This window comes from Arvicanthis niloticus, chromosome 6 (genome assembly GCF_011762505.2).
Source record: "Arvicanthis niloticus isolate mArvNil1 chromosome 6, mArvNil1.pat.X, whole genome shotgun sequence".
Taxonomy (NCBI): Eukaryota; Metazoa; Chordata; class Mammalia; order Rodentia; family Muridae; genus Arvicanthis; species Arvicanthis niloticus.
Window position 1 is genome coordinate 18516196 of NC_047663.1, and position 17282 is coordinate 18533477.

The following is a 17282-nucleotide window of genomic DNA, read 5'->3' on the forward strand; positions in this document are numbered from 1 at the left end:
CCCCCACCGTGCCCGGGCGCGGCCGAGAGATCGGGGCCGCAGGCAGACAAGAGGCAAGTCTTACCACCAAATTGGGTAGCCGGCGAGGACCCTGGTGCCACTGAGCAGGAGGCCGAGTAGCAGCCCGAGCAGGTGGGGCTCCATTAGAAGCAGCGCCGAGGAGGAAGTTTGCCGGCGATCATGAAGAGGGGGAGCGACGCCCCCAATAGTTGGAACAAAGTCCACTTGAGGTTGGAAATGACTTTCGGGCTTGTCAGAGGCGCACCTCCACCCGCAGCCGCCCCCCTCCGGAGCCCAGCGCCGAGCAGCCGGGTTTGAGGATGTCAGCGAGCAGCCAATCAGCGCCCGCGGCCTAAGGTAAGAGATGAGTCTGTAGTTCAGCCTGTCAATCACCGGCCCCTCCCGCCCGGCCCACAACTCCGGCTCTGGGAAGGGCATCTCCCGGCAAACTTGGGCAAAGCCTGCGCCCCGGGCGCACGGAGGCCTCGGGAGGACCCGGCACGCTGAATTCTCTGCTGGCCTGGGACACCCCCTCCCTTGTCCACGAGAGCCTGGTTTAGGGAGCTGGAGCTTTGACCCGGCGTTCACGTGGTGAAGGGGTCGGCTTGGGCATTGATGGGTGGCTCCCTTTTCTGTCGGGTAACAGTGATCCCTTGGCACTTGGGCCCGTAAGGGATCGAGACTAGAAAGCAAGGTGGTTGTTTCCAGATCGCGCGACTGGGATCAGGGGCTTGGAAAATGCAACCCCTCCCAGCCTCCAGCCTTTTCGGGCTCGCGAGCTGGCAGCCCCAGGCACCCGGCCGCAGGTCGCTTCCAGGGTCCGAGGGGCGCGCGGGAGAGTCCGCGGAGGCTCTGAAGGTCTGCCAGCCGGCGGCGCCGGGGGACAGAGCTAGTGTCATTTGAGTCTTTTGTCAAGAGTCAGATTGATATCGCGACCTCCTGCAGCCTTTGCATTTCCTGCAACTGACACCAGCCGCCGTTTGCATTTCCTGCGGGAGGATTCGGTCACTTTCTCCTCCTGCGGGGCGTGCTGGGCGGACCTCAGCAGTACCCACAGTTTCTTGGATCTTGGGGTGGAAGCATTTGGGACTAGTGAAACATGTCCAGTAGTGGTTGAGGGCGAGGGAGCTCTAGGAACATCTTCTCTCCCCGTGCTTAGGTCCCTGACCTATATTTCCTACCCTTCTTCAGGATGAGAAACTAAAACCTGGTGTTTGGTGTTTAAACGTTGTCCCGTGCAGACACCAGACTCACCCTACGACCTACTGTAGCTCATACACAGGGGAAAGCGTTCAGGCCTCCAAGGGACACTCTTTCCAATTCTCCAGAGCCTGAGAGTTAGGTCTGAACCCGGATCATACCTAGATTGTTAGGATTCAGTCTTCTCACCTAGGTTCCTGCCCTCAGCCTCTCTCCCCGGCCACGGAAGACACTCGGCCCTTGAAATGCCCCTGACTTGGGACCAAGAAAACAAGCCCGAGGAGAAGCCATGGTGGGACCTACTCCTCGAACTGTGTAGAGGGGGCAGATAAAGAGCCCACCCAAACCTGCCTAGCCAAGAATGGCCGGCTAAGTTCTACAGGGGAGCAGACATTCCTAGCCTTTGATCCGGGAGGCTGGTGCCCACAGCTCAGATCCACTGCCCCTGCTGGTCTGTTCTCGGCACACGGCTTCTGCAGGGGTAAGGCGAGCAAGGAACTGGCCCCTGGGGGCACCAAGGGTCGAGAGAGCCGCCCGGGCTTGTCACAGCTTCTGCGAGTTCCTAGCCCCATCCACGGCTGGAGGGGGTAGAGGGAGAGATGAAAGAGAGGAGGAAGGGGAGATAGAGAGACAAGTGGATAGAGACACTGAGACAGAAAACAGGGGCGGGGGTGGGGTGAGCTCCCAGACAGAGGAAGAGGTGGGGGAGAAAGGGGAAGGGGAGACGTGGGGAGGGCTAAGGAACCCCAGGCAATCCCCCACCTGCTGAAGACTACTGGAGCTGGTAGATGGTACCGCGATAAGCACCCCTAGAAATGTCCCCGGGGGCTGGGCATTCCCAGAAGATTCCCCCCAGGGCTGGTTCTGAGGCCCCGTTTCTGATTCACCTGGGAGGGCTGTTGGAGGGGGATGACCACTATCCGGGAATGCAAAGTCCCAGGGCCGAGGCTTCAGTCCAGGAACTTCCACGGGCTTTTGGGTTACTAGGTAGCCTTAAGCTAAGATCTTGATTGCTGCTCTTCCCATGGGGGCTCCCCATCGGCTACTAAACATCTATGCGGATTAAATCTCAAGTCTTGCATCATAGAGTTGGGGTGGACAGTCCAAAACTATTGTTTCTGAAAACAGGGACGTTGCCTTCCCTGGCCTCCAACATACCGCTGTGGTGTGGAGACAAGAGGTTATCTAGAGGGCTTCTGGGGGGTCATTGAGAGCCTGAGGATTCCACAGGTGCCAGCCCTAGAAGGTCGGGGCAAAGGCTCTTGGTGGCTTTCGGTGGGATGTTGGTTGCCTGAGAGATGTGTGGGAAGCTGTCCTGGTGTGGCTAAAACTGGTCGTTCCTTGAAGGGCTGTGTGTATGCAGGTGCCTCTTACATGCATCCTAGAGCCCGAGGCAGCCCCAGGTGCTGTTCCGCGGGTAGGAAATAAACAGGCGAAGGTGCAAGAAGGAAAGGAGGAGGGGACCAGAAGCGGGGAGTGGCCGGCATGTTGCCGCCGCAGAGAGTAGAGGCCTGCGTGGGGATTTCCCCCCCCACTTGAAAGTTCCCCAGAGGAGGGGATTCCGGAGTCCTTTCGTCTCTCTTGCCAGGTGTCCTTCCTTCAACACAGGCTTAATTTTCTTCCTCCTGCCTGCGGGTGGCAACGCAGGAATGGCCCCTGCCTAGGCAGTGAGAGAGCCCTCTTGCCACGAGTATCTTCTTAGAGACATCTCTCTTGATAGGCACCCAACTTCAGGGTAGGCTGCACATGGCGGGAAAGGGTTATTTTTACTCCAAAACCAGCTAGTGAGGGTGGACACGAGGCTCGGTCCTGGACAGGAAGGGTGGTCTCCTGGCTGAGGGAGGGGAAGGCATCCGGGGCTCAGGAGCTTCAGCAGAAGATGTGGCACGTGGGAAGCCTGCGTGCTGTGTGTGACTGACAGGGACTTCAGACCTGAGATGGGGACCCTCACCCCCACCTCTGTAGCTGCCCGGAGGTTCCTTTTGAAGTGCACTCTCTCCAGGAGCTCTCGGTCAGCACTGTGTGTATTCTGCGCTGCTCCACCGGACCCCTGCCGAGGCACCTCGAAGACAAAGAATTTGGCCGCCAGGCCCCCTGCCCGCCCTCACGCGCCTGCCAGTCTGTCGTGAGGAGAAAGGAAGAAATCTCCCACCCAGGAACCGACTCCCATTTATTTTTGCTGGGACTGTTCCCCTGGGAATTACAGGGTGGGGGTGGGGGTTCAGAACCATCCCATCCTAATGTGGGGATGAAGAGGGAAAACCACTGTGGGCAGGCAGAGAGATATGGAGTGCGAAGGTCAAGGGACCTGAAGCAGAGATTCACAACACCACAGAGGGAACCCGAGACTCCAAGTCTTCTGACCAGGAGAAAGCTTTTAAGGTTCTCTTAACAACTCTAGGAGCCTCCCGAACCGATTTCGGGTGAATTTCCTGGAGGCTGCTAGGATGCCAGACAGCGGAGGGTGGCCTTGGAAGTAGGAGGATCATGGTGTGGCTGGCAGGGACAAAAATTAGACAGGATTCCATTCGTGCAGGTAGGTCTCAGCCTCTGAGGTGAAGAGTCAGAAGTCTGTGACCTGCAGAACGGCCACAGAGTAGGGAACTCAAGCCACCCAAAGAGATGCAGACCTCTGTCTCCGAGCTCAGAGCCTCCCTTCCCTGTGCTGCTTGTCGCCTACGTGGCCCAGAGGTGAGGTGCTGTTGGGAAGGCAGACGTCAGCTAGCTTTCAGGTCCTATGTAGCCTGCATCTTTGGGGATCCCGGTTAAGGAGGCATCCTTGTGAGTGAATTCCTTTAATCTACTGTGCAATTTCAGAGCTTACCTGGGGATCAAATGTGTTCTGCTTAGGAGCTTAAGGTTCCCTTCTCCCTTCACACACTTGAGTCACCTGGGAGGCTTGTAGGTCCTGGAGACAGTTGACAGACTGGCTCGTGTGGCACAGGTTGGCATCTCTGGGAGTGGACCCTGTGATACTCCAGTGCCTTCTACCCAGGACAGGTGTCCTTTCTTGGTCTGCCAGACCTGAAGATGTCAGATGTCCCCGTTAGGCCAGTGATCCTTCAACAGCAGCCCCAGGACCCCAGGGTAATTTGGAAGGGATTACTGAGCCAGAGTCCTTTGGAAGAAGAAATGAAAGCCAACAGCACTAGTGAAGGCAGCTGCCCCCAGAGTGTGCCTTCAGTTGTGATATGAGGAAGGGACTTAAATGTCTCTCAGGGAGTCCTTATCATTAGACACCAATACCACAGGAAGCTGACTTGGATGGTAAAGAAACGGGCTTTCTTTTTTTCTCTGTGATGAGGGGTGTTCCTCTCCCGCTAACTCACCCTAGTATCAGTGGCCAGAGCCCCCTCTCTTGTAGGACTTGTTCAACACCACTCCCCAGTATTTCTTTGGAGAGTCTCCCCACCCCCATCAGCGGCCAACCCCTACCCTATGGCTTTGGCTTTCTGAGCCAGCAACTTTATTTTTCCATGAAGCCCCTACTAACACTGCTGTGGAGTTACACATCTCAGATGAGAGGGCCCTGGGTTTATGCTCCTTGTGGCACTTCAAGGCACTTAGTGCTCCTCCCTGGAGACTTGTCCACTCCAGCGTTGGGTCCAGTTTTCCTCAAGGTAACACCCACCTTCCTGATGGCTTGAGATGAGAACTTAGTAACCTGTCTGGAAGTCATGGCCACCTGGAGTCATCTGGGACTTGAAGCCTCTCCAGCTACAATATGTCCTCTCTCTCTCTCTCTCTCTCTCTCTCTCTCTCTCTCTCTCTCTCTCCTCTTTTCCTTTCTCTTTCCTTCCATCTACTTTTTCTGCCTTTCACCCAGAACCCTAAACCTCAGGTCTGTGTGTCCCAGCTGCCCAAGGCTCTGGGCACAAGCCAAGGTCCACTCCTGGCTTCATCTTGAGCCTGTCCCGGGGAGCACAGCCACTCCTGTGGCTAACTGTGTAAGTCTATTGTGGTCTTTCTTGGCTGGGATGTAAGAGGCTTTTTCTCTGGCTTCCTTGTTTTGCAGGCAGTTGCTGCCCAAGATGGATGGGAGCCATCACTTGTCTCTGCAATTTTCAGTCTCAGCCAGCCTGAGCTTCACCCCTTTACCTGGGCTGTGTGTACAGGGTTGTAATCAGCAATCTCTCTCTCTCTCTCTCTCTCTCTCTCTCTCTCTCTCTCTGTGTGTGTGTGTGTGTGCGCGCGCGCGCGCGCGCGTGCGCACATGTGCACACACATGCACACGTACACACACCACTACAGAGGTCCCAGGTGTTCTATCCATAGGTGTTCTGTGTAGGTGTTCACTGAGAAGGATTATATGTGGGCAGCCTCCAGGTAAGCATGCCTGAGTCCCAACAAGGTTTTGAGTATATGAGGCTTGCCTTCTGCTGAGAGAGTCACCTCAGAGTGGACCTCAGAGGATCAAATGTTTCTAAACAGCAAAATTAAGAGCCGGAAAGACTCTTGGGAGAAGACTTTGATGGGGGCACTGTAAAAAAAAAGGTGGGGGGGGGATAGAACAAGCCTGGTATTATTCATGGATGTAGGGCCGACAATTTCCCATCATGCCCTGGTTTACACCCTCCAGATCTCTGTCCCCCAACCATCTCTTCACAGACCAGTATGGCCAATAGCAGCCCCTGTGGGAAACTGAGGTTGGACCAGAAATGCGCTCGAGGTGCTAAGAGCCTGAACAGAAGAAAATGGTTCAGTGGACAGTCACTGGAATCCTCCTGAGCAGAAGTAAATGATTCAGTGGACAGTCACTGGAATCCTCCTGAGCAGAAGTAAATGGTTCAGTGGACAGTCACTGGAATCCTCTTGAACAGAAGTAAATGGTTCAGTGGATAGTCACTGGAATCCTCCTGAGCAGAAGTAAATGGTTCAGTGGACAGTCACTGGAATCCTCACTGCCTCGCCAGCAAGGATCCTGGAATCAGTGTTTGCAGTTGTCACAGGTGTATTGGGGGTGGGCAAACCAAGGACCCTGATTGGCATTGCTGGCCTCTCAGTAGGATCTGCTCATATGGGATTTCAGTTGTCTGTCTAGGGAGACACTGTCTGAGTCTCCCTGTCTGGGTTGCCTTAGAACCCAGCTCTGCCTTGTGCAATCTGGGCACGTTTCCTATACTCCCTAAGCCTGTTCCCTCACCTGAGGTGGTGATGCCTGCTGAGTCTGAAATGGTACCTGGCAGCAGCTGAGCTGAGTATTAAAAAGGTTCCTCTGAGTTACTTTTTATTAGTAGTAACGATTTTTGGATTTATTTTATTTTACATGTATGAGTGTTTATCCTGTATGTATGTGTACCATCCACATGCTCTATATCTGCAGAGGTCGGAATCCCTGGAACTGGAGTTAGTTATAGTTGCAAACCATCAACCTATATAAATAAATGGACTGGCTGGTTTTGTGTGAGTTATCAGAGAGAAAGGAGTCTCTGTTGAGGAAAAGCCTCCATGACATCCAGCTACAAGGAATTTTCTCAATTAGTGATCAAGGGTAGGAGGGTTTATTGTGGGTGCTGCCATCCCTGAGCTGGTAGTCCTGTGTTCTATAAAAATGCAAGCTAAGCAAGCCAGAGGAAGCAATCCAGTAAGCGGTACTCTTCCATGGCCTCTGCATCCACCCCTGCCTCCTGGTTCCTACCCTGTGTAAGTTCTGGTCCTGACTTCCTTTGGTGATGAACAGCAATGTGGAAGTGTAAGCTGAATAAACCCTTTCCTCCCCAGCTTGCTTCTTGGTCATGATGTTTCCTGCAGCAATAGTCACTTTGACTAAGACAATCTATATGTAAGTATACATATGTAAAGGCATAGACACCCTGACTAAGACAATCTATATGTAAGTATACATATGTAAAGGCAGAAGCTTTGTTTAGACACAGGAGGAACCCAAGTTTATTCTCCCTCACCTGGCTCAGAGATAAATGTTGACTTGTCTGAGTCAATTTGCAAGGGCTTGGGCAACACAGACTCAAAGGAGACATGAAGGGGGAGGGGGGGAGTGCTGTCAGCTGGTGGACTTGAGATTTCCGGAAAGTATTTAGGGGAGTGAGCATTTTTCCTGCTTTGAGACATTGTTATATCTTGGTTGAATGCTATGAGAACAACTGACTGAGACTGGAGTAGAGACTATAGACCAGGGTGGGAGAAACTGAGTCTCTTGAGTCATTGCTGAGACATTAACTGCCCTTAGAATCCCATCTTGGAATATTTATTTATTTATTTATTTATTTATTTATTTATTTTTGGTTTTTTCGAGACAGGGTTTCTCTGTGTAGCCCTGGCTGTCCTGGAACTCACTCTGTAGACCAGGCTGGCCTCAAACTCAGAAATCCGCCTGCCTCTGCCTCCCAAGTGCTGGGATTATATTTATTTATTTATGATTCAAGATGATATATTTTCCTAATCCCACTTGAGGCTGTGTCCCTTGCAGTCCAAGGTGGCAGTGAGCTCCTCCTCTATGACAGCATCTGGAATCCCCATGGTCACGAACCTCCTCCTCCACCCCCCCTCAAAGTATCAGACATATCTGGGGACAACAGTCCAGCCTTACAAGTAAGTAGGGTGACAGTATGGCTCAGTAGTGAAGCCTCTGTGACCCAGATATTCCCAGTAGGGCATAGAAAACTTGGCTGCCCCTCGGCTGTCCAGAGGAGCCGAGCGATGCTTTGGACCACCCCTTTGGTCAGTGAGAGACTTTCTTCAGGAGTGGGAGGAGGAAGGAGAGGAAGAGGGCTGGGTCAAGTTCAGATACCTACCTCAGACACTATTCTAAAGGTAGACAGGTCAGGGCCCAGAAAAACTGTTAGTCGTTACCTGTTGTTCTCAATCAGAATTCGAGGGTTGGGACGATGGGGGTGAAGATCCAGAGGGTCCTCAGCCGAGTTCTCTGTTGTTGGGCTGCATGATCAGAGGCAGGGTATTTACCCTCTTTGACTATAAGATTGTTATAGATTGGCATGGCCTAATTAAGAGTCCTTTTGGTCGTGACAACTAAAGACTGGATATTTTATTTCTCCACCATTACTAATGGTCATTATCCTTGATGTCCTTGCCTTGCAGGACAGACCAGGGCATTGAACAGGAGCTTAGATGTGGGTCCCCGGAAGTGGCTACCTCAGTCTTCCCCAGACAGTTGTTACAGGTGAGGGTGGTATCTAGCTCCAGCAGGCACTACTCACAGAGCTGGGCAGTGTCCATCAGTTAGTTCTCTTGGCTGCTCCAAGCAGTCACGGAAGATTCCGGGGTCTCGAATGGGAGGGGAGAAGAGAAAGCTGAGGTGCAGCGTGCACACGTGCTTGTGTGCACACAGTGGTGGCTGCCCCCATAAATGCACTGAAGGTTGCCAACTGGAGTTTAAGCCTCGTTCCATCACACAAAGCTGCCACTCTGGGGGCTTGACCCCTCGGATCCTGCACCCCTGGGGCCAGCTGATCTGCCCGGAGGGAACTGGCCCCAGAAGGGCCTGGTTGCTGGCAGCCAAGTGGCTGGGAGGGAAGTTTTAATGATACACAACACAAGACACAGGGGGGAAAGGAAAAGGGGGGGTGGGTGGAGAAAAGAAGGGAGGTTGGGGGGGGGGGAGAAAGAAAGACCTCCTGCCAGGCCTGTTGCCAGGAGACGGCCAGGCAGCCAGAATCAGCCCTGCTCTTTCTCAGTAGCCTTTAAGCACCGAGAGAAAACCCAGGCCATAAAGGGGGACATGTGTTGCTGGGTGTGTAAAGCTAGCCTCTGCAGTTAGGGGAGTCCCCCCCCCCACTGCCCCAAGAGCCTCTTGTGCCCTTAGCCCTCCCCCTCCTGGAGGTTACAGATGAACAGGGCTGGCCTGCAGAGCAACTGGGAAAAAAAAATTCAGAAGGCGGTGGTCCTAGCTACTGAAATGCCCCAGCCACTTCTGAGGTGACACATACCAGCCAGGGCCTCAGGAAGCCAGCAGTGTTGACAGGATATCGAGACCAGAGGTGTGTCATGGTTTCTCCATGGAAAGACGTTTCTGTTGGTTCTGGATGAAACATTGGGGTTTAGGGGTTGGGGGGCAGCGTCTGAATTCCAGGACTTCTCAACAGACAACCCAGAAGGGTTGGCTCAGGAGCTAAGTCCTGGCTGACATGCTCGTTCATGGAGAAAACAAGTCACGTGGGGCTGTGTCATAACACTTGGAGACTGTGCTTGTAGCTACTGGTGGTCAGGTCTGTGGCCAGATGGGGTCCACCCCACAGCCAGGAGGATTGTGGAGAAAATAAGGACTCAAGGATCCAGACCCTGGTCTGCTCGTAGGAGATATGTTATCTGAGCGAGCTGGGGCAGGTTCTGTGCTGGTGGACCTCGGGGCTATCAGCAGGCCTGAAGCGACACACGGAAGCTGGGCTGATCCCTTCCAGGTTTCTGTGAGAGCAGAAGTCCCCTGGGCCAAGGCTCCTGAGACCAAATCTCATTCTGGGCTCATCACCAACCCCCTGAGACTCAGAGCTGGTGTTGGGAGGAAGGGAACAGCTGGCTTCTCAGTTCTCCAGCTGAACTGCTGACTTCTCCTTAGCCATTGGGGGCATGGCTGGCTTGCTGGAGGCTGCCGTGAGCTGGCATCCTTGTGTGCACCGCCTCCTCTCACTGCCCAGTCTCTCTAGCTATTCCCAGATATTGCTCCATGGGGGAAAAGAGTCAGGAAAAGTGTGGCAGGGGGAAGTAGTGAACAAAATCAGACATTGTGTGCATTCTCTCTTCCTCCTTCCCTCCCTCCCTCTCATGTTCTGGGAATTAAATCCATAGACTCATCTCTGCGAGGCAAAGGCTGTGGTAGAGCTACATACCCTAATCTCTCTTCTTCTGGGTCTTAAGTGGGGCTGGGATCATGGCTTTATTTCTTGAGATGGAAGTCTCCTCCTCCAGGAAGCTTTCCTGACTTCAGCCACACTCTCTATGCTTTTCAAATCTACGTCAGTTTAGTGATTTGCTAACATAGAGTGACCCTGATAAGTCACCAAGTTTTATACCCAAAAGCTCAGGGCTTGGGGTCATGTGAATGGAGCAACAAGTTCTCTTAATACAGGATAGAGAGACCCACCTAGGATGACAGGAAGTGAGGGTGTCTAGGTCCCTGGTGCCAATTTCCTTCTCCACTCTTGCTCTCTTCCCATCTTGGAGATGGTGAGCTTGAAACACCTCTGAGACATAGCCCTTCTCTGAAGTGATCCTGAGAACAGTGAAATGGCAACAAGGTCCCAGCTCTAGCCACCATAGGCCTCCTGGGAATTATACCCTGAAAGACCTAGGGCCCAGGTCTGAGTGGATGGTAAGGATGAGAGTGACACCTGCTGGAGAATACAGAAATAGCAACAAGTGAGACTGGGCACTTGTCTCCAGCTCCCCTGGGTCCCGAGGGCCCCCCTTCCCTCCCCTGGGGAAGGACTCAGGTGGGTGCATAGGGAAAGGCACCTGGAGCTTCCTCTAGGAGTCCAGGGATAGGCAGGGTTCATAGTTGTCCTTTGCACTGCTGCTTGTGTTTGGATTTCGGTCAGGAGTTTCAGGACTTGCGTTGCTTTGTCATGTCCCCAGAAGTAGGACCAGCTGTTCTTTGTATTTTTTGTGTGTCTGGTAGGTTTCGAGGGCAAAGGACAAACACACATCTGGCACGCTCTTTGTATCCCTTTGTGTTTTATTGCCCCGATAAGAGGAGGGCAGGGTTCAATCCTGTCACATAAACAGACATCAATGATTAAAACTATCACCCGCTCAGGAAGCAGGAGGGACAAACAGATGAAGAGACGGCCGTCTGACACCTGACAAATCCAAAGTGCTGGTGTAGGAGTCTTTGGGGAGAGTGGCTGGCCTCCTCCCACGACCCAGGCTGGAGGCGAATTTGTCTAGACCACAGGGCGACGTGCTGACAACCTTTACTCCGACACCTAGGTGGGCTGCTTGTTGGCGGCTGGAATGATCTGAAGACTGGATGTGTAGGTGAAGGGATTTTTCTGTACATGAGGATTAGAGTTTGTAAAAGAACTGTCTCCCTCACCGCACACATAGTAAATGTGTGGCAAGGTAAATGAAAGGATCCCTGCTTTCAGGAGGTCTTAACATAAAGGACAGTTGCCCATGTGTCAGTGTTACAGCACTTCCGTTTCCCATGTTCTGATACAGAATCAACCCTGCTACAGTGCCTGAGTGCCGGATGGCGACATCCTTCCAATGGAGCTTGGAGCCATCCTGGGGGAAACATCTTGGAGGAATGAGATGAAGGCTCAGTGAGCAGAGGCTCTTATCTCTCCCTCTTCTTTTTGCTTCCCAATAAGCCATGCAAGAGCCCTAAGTAGGAGCTGGTTAGTGACATCCCTGCTTCACAGATGAGGGACATATGGCCCAGGGAGGCTGGAGGGCTGGTCAGAGACAAAGTCGTGTGTTTAGGAGCTGAGGTGAATTTAGACCTTCAAATCTGGGGGTATGGGGGTTGTTCCAAAGGGCTTGACCTGGCTTTCCGGGAAGGCGTTGACACCTTCTTCTGAGCATGTGCATAGAAACAGCTAATGGTCTGTTCACCTTGCAGAGGACAGAGCTGGTGTGTGCCCTTAGAGTAGACACACAGAGCCCTGCATACTGAGCATCAATGAAGAGGCCCTACAGAGACAGACCTGTGCCCACCATGTACATTTTTTGCAACAACCATCATCTGTCAATTGGAAATGGAATGCTTAGAGGGGGAACCTGTTTGTGAATCCCTCCTAGGGGCTATGTGGAGGGCAGGGTCCTGCCAACCTCATCCATGTGAATATAGCACATCTGCCTCCATCCAAGAGAGTAAGCATGTATCCAGCAACACCAAGGCATAGCTCCAACTCCCTGTGCTGTGGTGAAGACAGAAAAAAAAAGTTCTCATTTTCTGAGCCCTTCCTGATGTTTTGGAAGTCATCAGAGGAGGTGAGGGGGTAGCTCACTAGGTAGCGTTCTCACTTACCATACATTGAAGCCTTGAGTCCAGTCCCTAGCACCTCACAATCCAGGCACAGTGGCATATGACTGTAATCACAGCACCCTGAGTGCAGAGGCAGGAGGATCAGAAATGCAAGGCTATCTTTGGTTACATAAGTTTGAAGTTAGCCTGGGCTATATGGACCCCATCTCAAAAACAGGGCTAGAGAGATGGCTCTGTGCTTAAGAGCACTTGCTGCTCTTACAGAAGACCCAGATTTAGTTCTCAGTGTCCACATGGTGGTTCACAACCATTTTGTAACTACAGTTCCAAGGGAGTTGAACCGTCTTCTGGCTTCTGCAGGTACCAGACAAGTGGTCCACCCATGTACATGCAGGCAGAACACTCATGCACATAAAATAAAATAAAATAAAATAAAATAAAATAAAATAAAATAAAATAAAATAAGGGAAATCTAAAAAACAAGTTAAAAATAAAGAAAGGAGCGGGGGTTCGTGCATCTGGAGAGATAGCTCACCAAATAAGAGCACTTTCTGCTCCTGCAGATGATCTAGCATCCACATGACAGCTCACAACTATTTGTAACTCCAGTTCCAAGGGATCCAATGGCCTCTTCTGGTTTCCATGGGCACCGGGCATGCACACAGTACACATACATACACACAGGCAAACACTCTTATACTTAAAATAGAAACAAATCTTTAAAAGCAAAACATACCAGCAATCCAACCAAAGGAACAAACAAAAGTCCACCAAACCCATCACAGAAACAATAGGAACAAAGTTGCCATAGTCACTGCCTTGGCCTGTTTTCTCAGAGGTAATCTGGTAAAGATTCAGGCTAGTCTGGCGATTGACAGTAAGATTTGAGAGAGGAGCTAAGAGCCAGGGAGAGGATGGAGAGACCACATGGGACTACGTTAAAAAAAAATAATATAAGGAAAGAAGGCAGGAGAAAAGGCTCAGGGATGAAGAGCATGTACCACTCTTGAAGAGTTCATTCAACTTCCAGCATCTACAGTCAAGGGCTTATAACTCCAACTCTGGAGGATCTGATGCCCTCTACTGGCCCCCAAGGGCAATGCACTCACATGCTTATACCACACAAACATTCCCATCATTGAAAATAATCTTTTTTTTTTTTTTGAGTGAGCCTTGAGTTGACTTTTTTTTTAAAAAAGATTTATTTATTTATTATGTATACAGCTTTCTGCCTGTATGCATGCCTACCAGAAGAGGGCACCAGATCCTATTACAGATGGTTGTAAGTCATCATGTGGTTGCTGGGAATTGAACTCAGGACCTCTGGAAGAGCAGCCAGTGCTCTTAACCTCTGAGCCATCTCTCCAGCCTGAAAATAAATCTTAAAAAAAAAAAAAAAAAAAAAAGCCAGCAGAAATCTGGCCTAGAGGTACATACCTGTAATTCTACCCCCAGGAGGTTGAAAATCTATTTGATTTTGATTTTCATGTGCAGGAGAATTGCCATAAGCTTAAGGTCACATGGTAAGATTATGTTTCAGACAAACAAACCCCAGAAAATTTCTCCAATTTCAGAGATTGCTGTGGGAATGAAAGTAGCCCCTCTTCCAATCGTCATGTTTGCAGTAGGAGATTAGTCCCATCTTTTCTGCATGCATGTGTGTTCACGTGGATGTGCAAATGTGTGTAAAGGCTACAGGCTAACATTGTGTTTCTTCTGTAGCTGTTCTTCACCTTATTTTGTGAGGCATGCTCTTTCAGAACTTGGCACTTACCAACTGTTAGAAAACTCCAAGGATCCTCAGATCTCCACACCCCAACAGTTCTGGGATTATATGGACACGCTGCTGCACTCGACTTTTTATATGGTTGCTGGAGATCCAATGCTTGTATAGCGTGCACTGTACTGACCGGCCCATCTCCCCAGCCATTATTTATTTATAGACAGGCTATCTAGCCCAGGCCACAGACTTACTATACAGCTGACACTGGCCTTGAATTTATGCTTCTTCTGCCTTTGTCTCCACAATGCTGGGATTACAGGTATATGCCACCATGTCTGGTTTACATGGTGCTAGGGATTGAATTCAGGGCTTTGTGTCTGACACTGACAATTTGGCCGAGAGGCCTGGGGGAAAAGGGGTTATTTACCCACAATACCAGCTTGCAAAGGTGATGTCCTTTTCTACAGAATCTCAAATACATTTTCATAGATTTCAAATATTACTTATAACAAGGCTGATCAGATGTTTATTTTGTTAGATAAACACGTCTGTGGGCGTGCTTCACAGCACTTAACTCTGTCCCCATGGCCATTGTCTCCTGTAGTGGGTGTGAACAGGTGACCCATCCAAAGCCACTATTCAGCTGCCCAACAGCATCTGACAGGTCCAAAGGACACACATGAAGTCCCTTAGTCACATGTATTGGTATGCACTGAGCCCCCAAACCAAATGGCTGTGGCATGAGATGCCAGAATGGCTCTGCTAAGCTGTGCACGGGCTGCAACTCCAAAGAGGGAGGGAATAGAAGCAAACAGCAGTGGAGGCAGGGAGACTGTCTAGAAAGAGCTCAGGTTGAAAAATCTGGCTCAGATCGAAGAGCCAGACTCTGAGACCTGAAAGCCCGTGTTTGCAGGGACATTAGCTGATGGTGCCACCCAATTATCTCTGTATCCCTTTCTGCTAATAGCCTCTTCCTTTCTTGTGGTCCTGCCCTGATGCTATGACCCCCTCCCGAATGCTGCCTTTAGTGGGAGCCAGGGCGTTAGTACAATTATGGCAGGCAGACTCACATCTAACAAAGAGGGATGCCATGAAGGAGACGGAGCAAGGCAGCCCGGCAGAGTGGGGGCTGGCCTCTCTGGCCTGCTCCCTCTCCTAAATGACACCTTTGTTAGGTAAGGGCCTTCATGTCTTTACCCTTCCACCCCATGGCTCCTGTTGAAGACAGCATTTTAAAGGGGGTTTGGTGAAGCTAAGTGGATTACAGGAAAGGAGTCTGTTAGCAGAAAAGACAGAGATTGGAGAGGGGAACAGGGAGGAGGTGCTTTATAGTGTGAGACAGACATTCTGGAAAAAAAAATCCCAAATGTACTGGCTTTCCCTTAAGTGGGTCACTTCTCCTAAAGCTTTGTCTTTGTCCTGTGCAAAATGAAGGCGTTAAGTCCACCCCTCCACTTCTGTTTGCCTTTAAGGGTATTTCTGAATCTACCTCCATGCAATTAGCCGTGGGCCCCACTGACCAGCAGGGGGCGCTCCTGCAGAAGGCTGACCATCCTTGCCCTATGCAACTGCTCCTCTCAGCTCCTTGCAGGATTATCAGAACAAGGTATTCCAACTCACTCCCTGCCCCTCCCAGTCCACTCGGACCACTTTTCTTCTCACGCTGGCCCTTTCTAGTGCGTGTTTTGGAACTAGCTTGCTGGGAAATTACTGAATCTAGGTCCTTGGGGAAGTCATTTTGCTTCTCTGTGCCTCAGTTTCCCCATGTACTAAGTAAGTATGAGTGAGAGACTTCCACCCAGAGAGGAGGTAACGATGTTGCTGCTTCATAGCCATTTTTCTTACCAGGGCAAGAGCAGCTGCTTCTGCTTCCTACAAGGACGAGCCAGAGCCTGCAGAGACTGTCAGAGTACCAGCTGCTCTATATGATTATTCAAAGTTCTTTTATGCAAAGGTAGAAATGATTTCTGGGTTGTGCATGGCATCCAGCACAGTGAGTGATACTCAAAACACCGGAAGTAATGAGATTTTGAACATATAAGGGTAGAAACTGGTCACATTGGAAAGTGATTGCAGTAGTCCTTAAATTTCTCATCTCTCTTTTCTAAGGGCGGTGAACTGAGAATATTAGAAACTGAGATCCCAGAAGGATCCATTGATGGAGTTACTGTGCCAGTTTCTCTCCACATAATCCAGGCTCCATCCCGTTGGAGTTAGCGACCCCTACTGGAGATGTGTGGGATTACAGCAATGTCAGTAGACACCAATAAGTTGGTAATCAGTAGCCCAGACTGAGAGTCTCACCTTCTGTTGTGTTTCAAGAACGTCTGTAGCAGAGTGGTTGTCCCCGTAGGTAAAGCAAGGAAAAGAAGGACCAGAAAAATCACTGCAAAATCCAGGTCATAACACAACAGCATCTCAGTATCGCCCTATACAACCTCTCTGGGACAGAGGGTCAATCAATGGTCCTCCTACCTGTCTCCTTGTCGTTTTTTTTTAGCACTTTGTCTCTTTACTGTAGCAGGTAGTTAAAAACATGTCCTCTGACACCAGCTCCATGGGCTCTAGGTTTCTGGGTCTAGGCCAACAAACAGGCCAGGCAGAGGCAGGCAGATCTCTGGGTTCGAGGCCAGCCTGATCTACATAGTGAGTTCGGGGACATCCAGGGCTACACAGAGATCTTTCTTTCTTAAACAATACAGTATAACAGCTATTTACAAGATGGCTACACCATACCATTGTAAACGTTACAAATTATACATAATCACATAAAATTACAAATTTATATAGACAATGTTTAAAATTACAAAAATGTAATTTTTTTCAGACAGGTTTTATGTGGTCCTGGCTGCCCTGTAATTTACTATGTAGCCCAAGCTGGTCTTGAACTCAGAGAATCAGCCTGCCTCTGCCTCTCAAGTGCTAGGATTACAGGTGTGCATAGACCCACCTGGGCCTCTCTCTGTCTCTCTGTGTCTGTCTGTCTGTCTGTCTGTCTGTCTGTCTCTCCCTCTCCCCCACTTCTCTCTCTCTCTCTCTCTCTCTCTCTCTCTCTCTCTCTCTCTCTCTCTCTCTGTGTGTGTGTGTGTGTGTGTTTGTGTATGTGTGCGTGAGTGTGTGTTCCAGGTTTACTGTCCCAACTCTGAGTGTAGGAAGATGTACTGAGCTGTCTACCAAGCAGGGTGGTTGACAACACTTTTTGCAAATGCATGCGTACCTGCAGTCATGATGATGCGATAGTATGACCTAGAAGAAATGGTCTTGGTGACAAGCAGGAAGGAAGCACATTGCTCAAGGACTTTCTGAGCATCAACATGGGACCCCTTCCTCTCACCTGACCTTTGCAGAGTGAACGCCTGTGTGCAGAGTTGCATGTTTCTGGTGTTGTTTATGGTACATTCTGGCCCCATTCTTCACTTCTGTTTCCCGAGGTGGTTGGTTGCCTTTCTCCTCCTCACC

At 50.6% G+C, this 17282-nt stretch overlaps 1 protein-coding gene across 1 annotated transcript in view; it reads right to left on the reverse strand.

The window, feature by feature from the left end:
• Positions 1-334, reverse strand: part of Wnt3 (Wnt family member 3) — a 42927-nt gene extending 42593 nt beyond the window's left edge. Inside the window, exon 1 of the mRNA XM_034506567.2 lies at positions 65-334. Within this exon, the coding sequence (XP_034362458.1) occupies positions 65-144 (80 nt within the window). The 5' untranslated portion in view covers positions 145-334. The remainder of the gene's footprint in view (positions 1-64) is intronic.
• Positions 335-17282: the final 16948 nt, after the last annotated feature.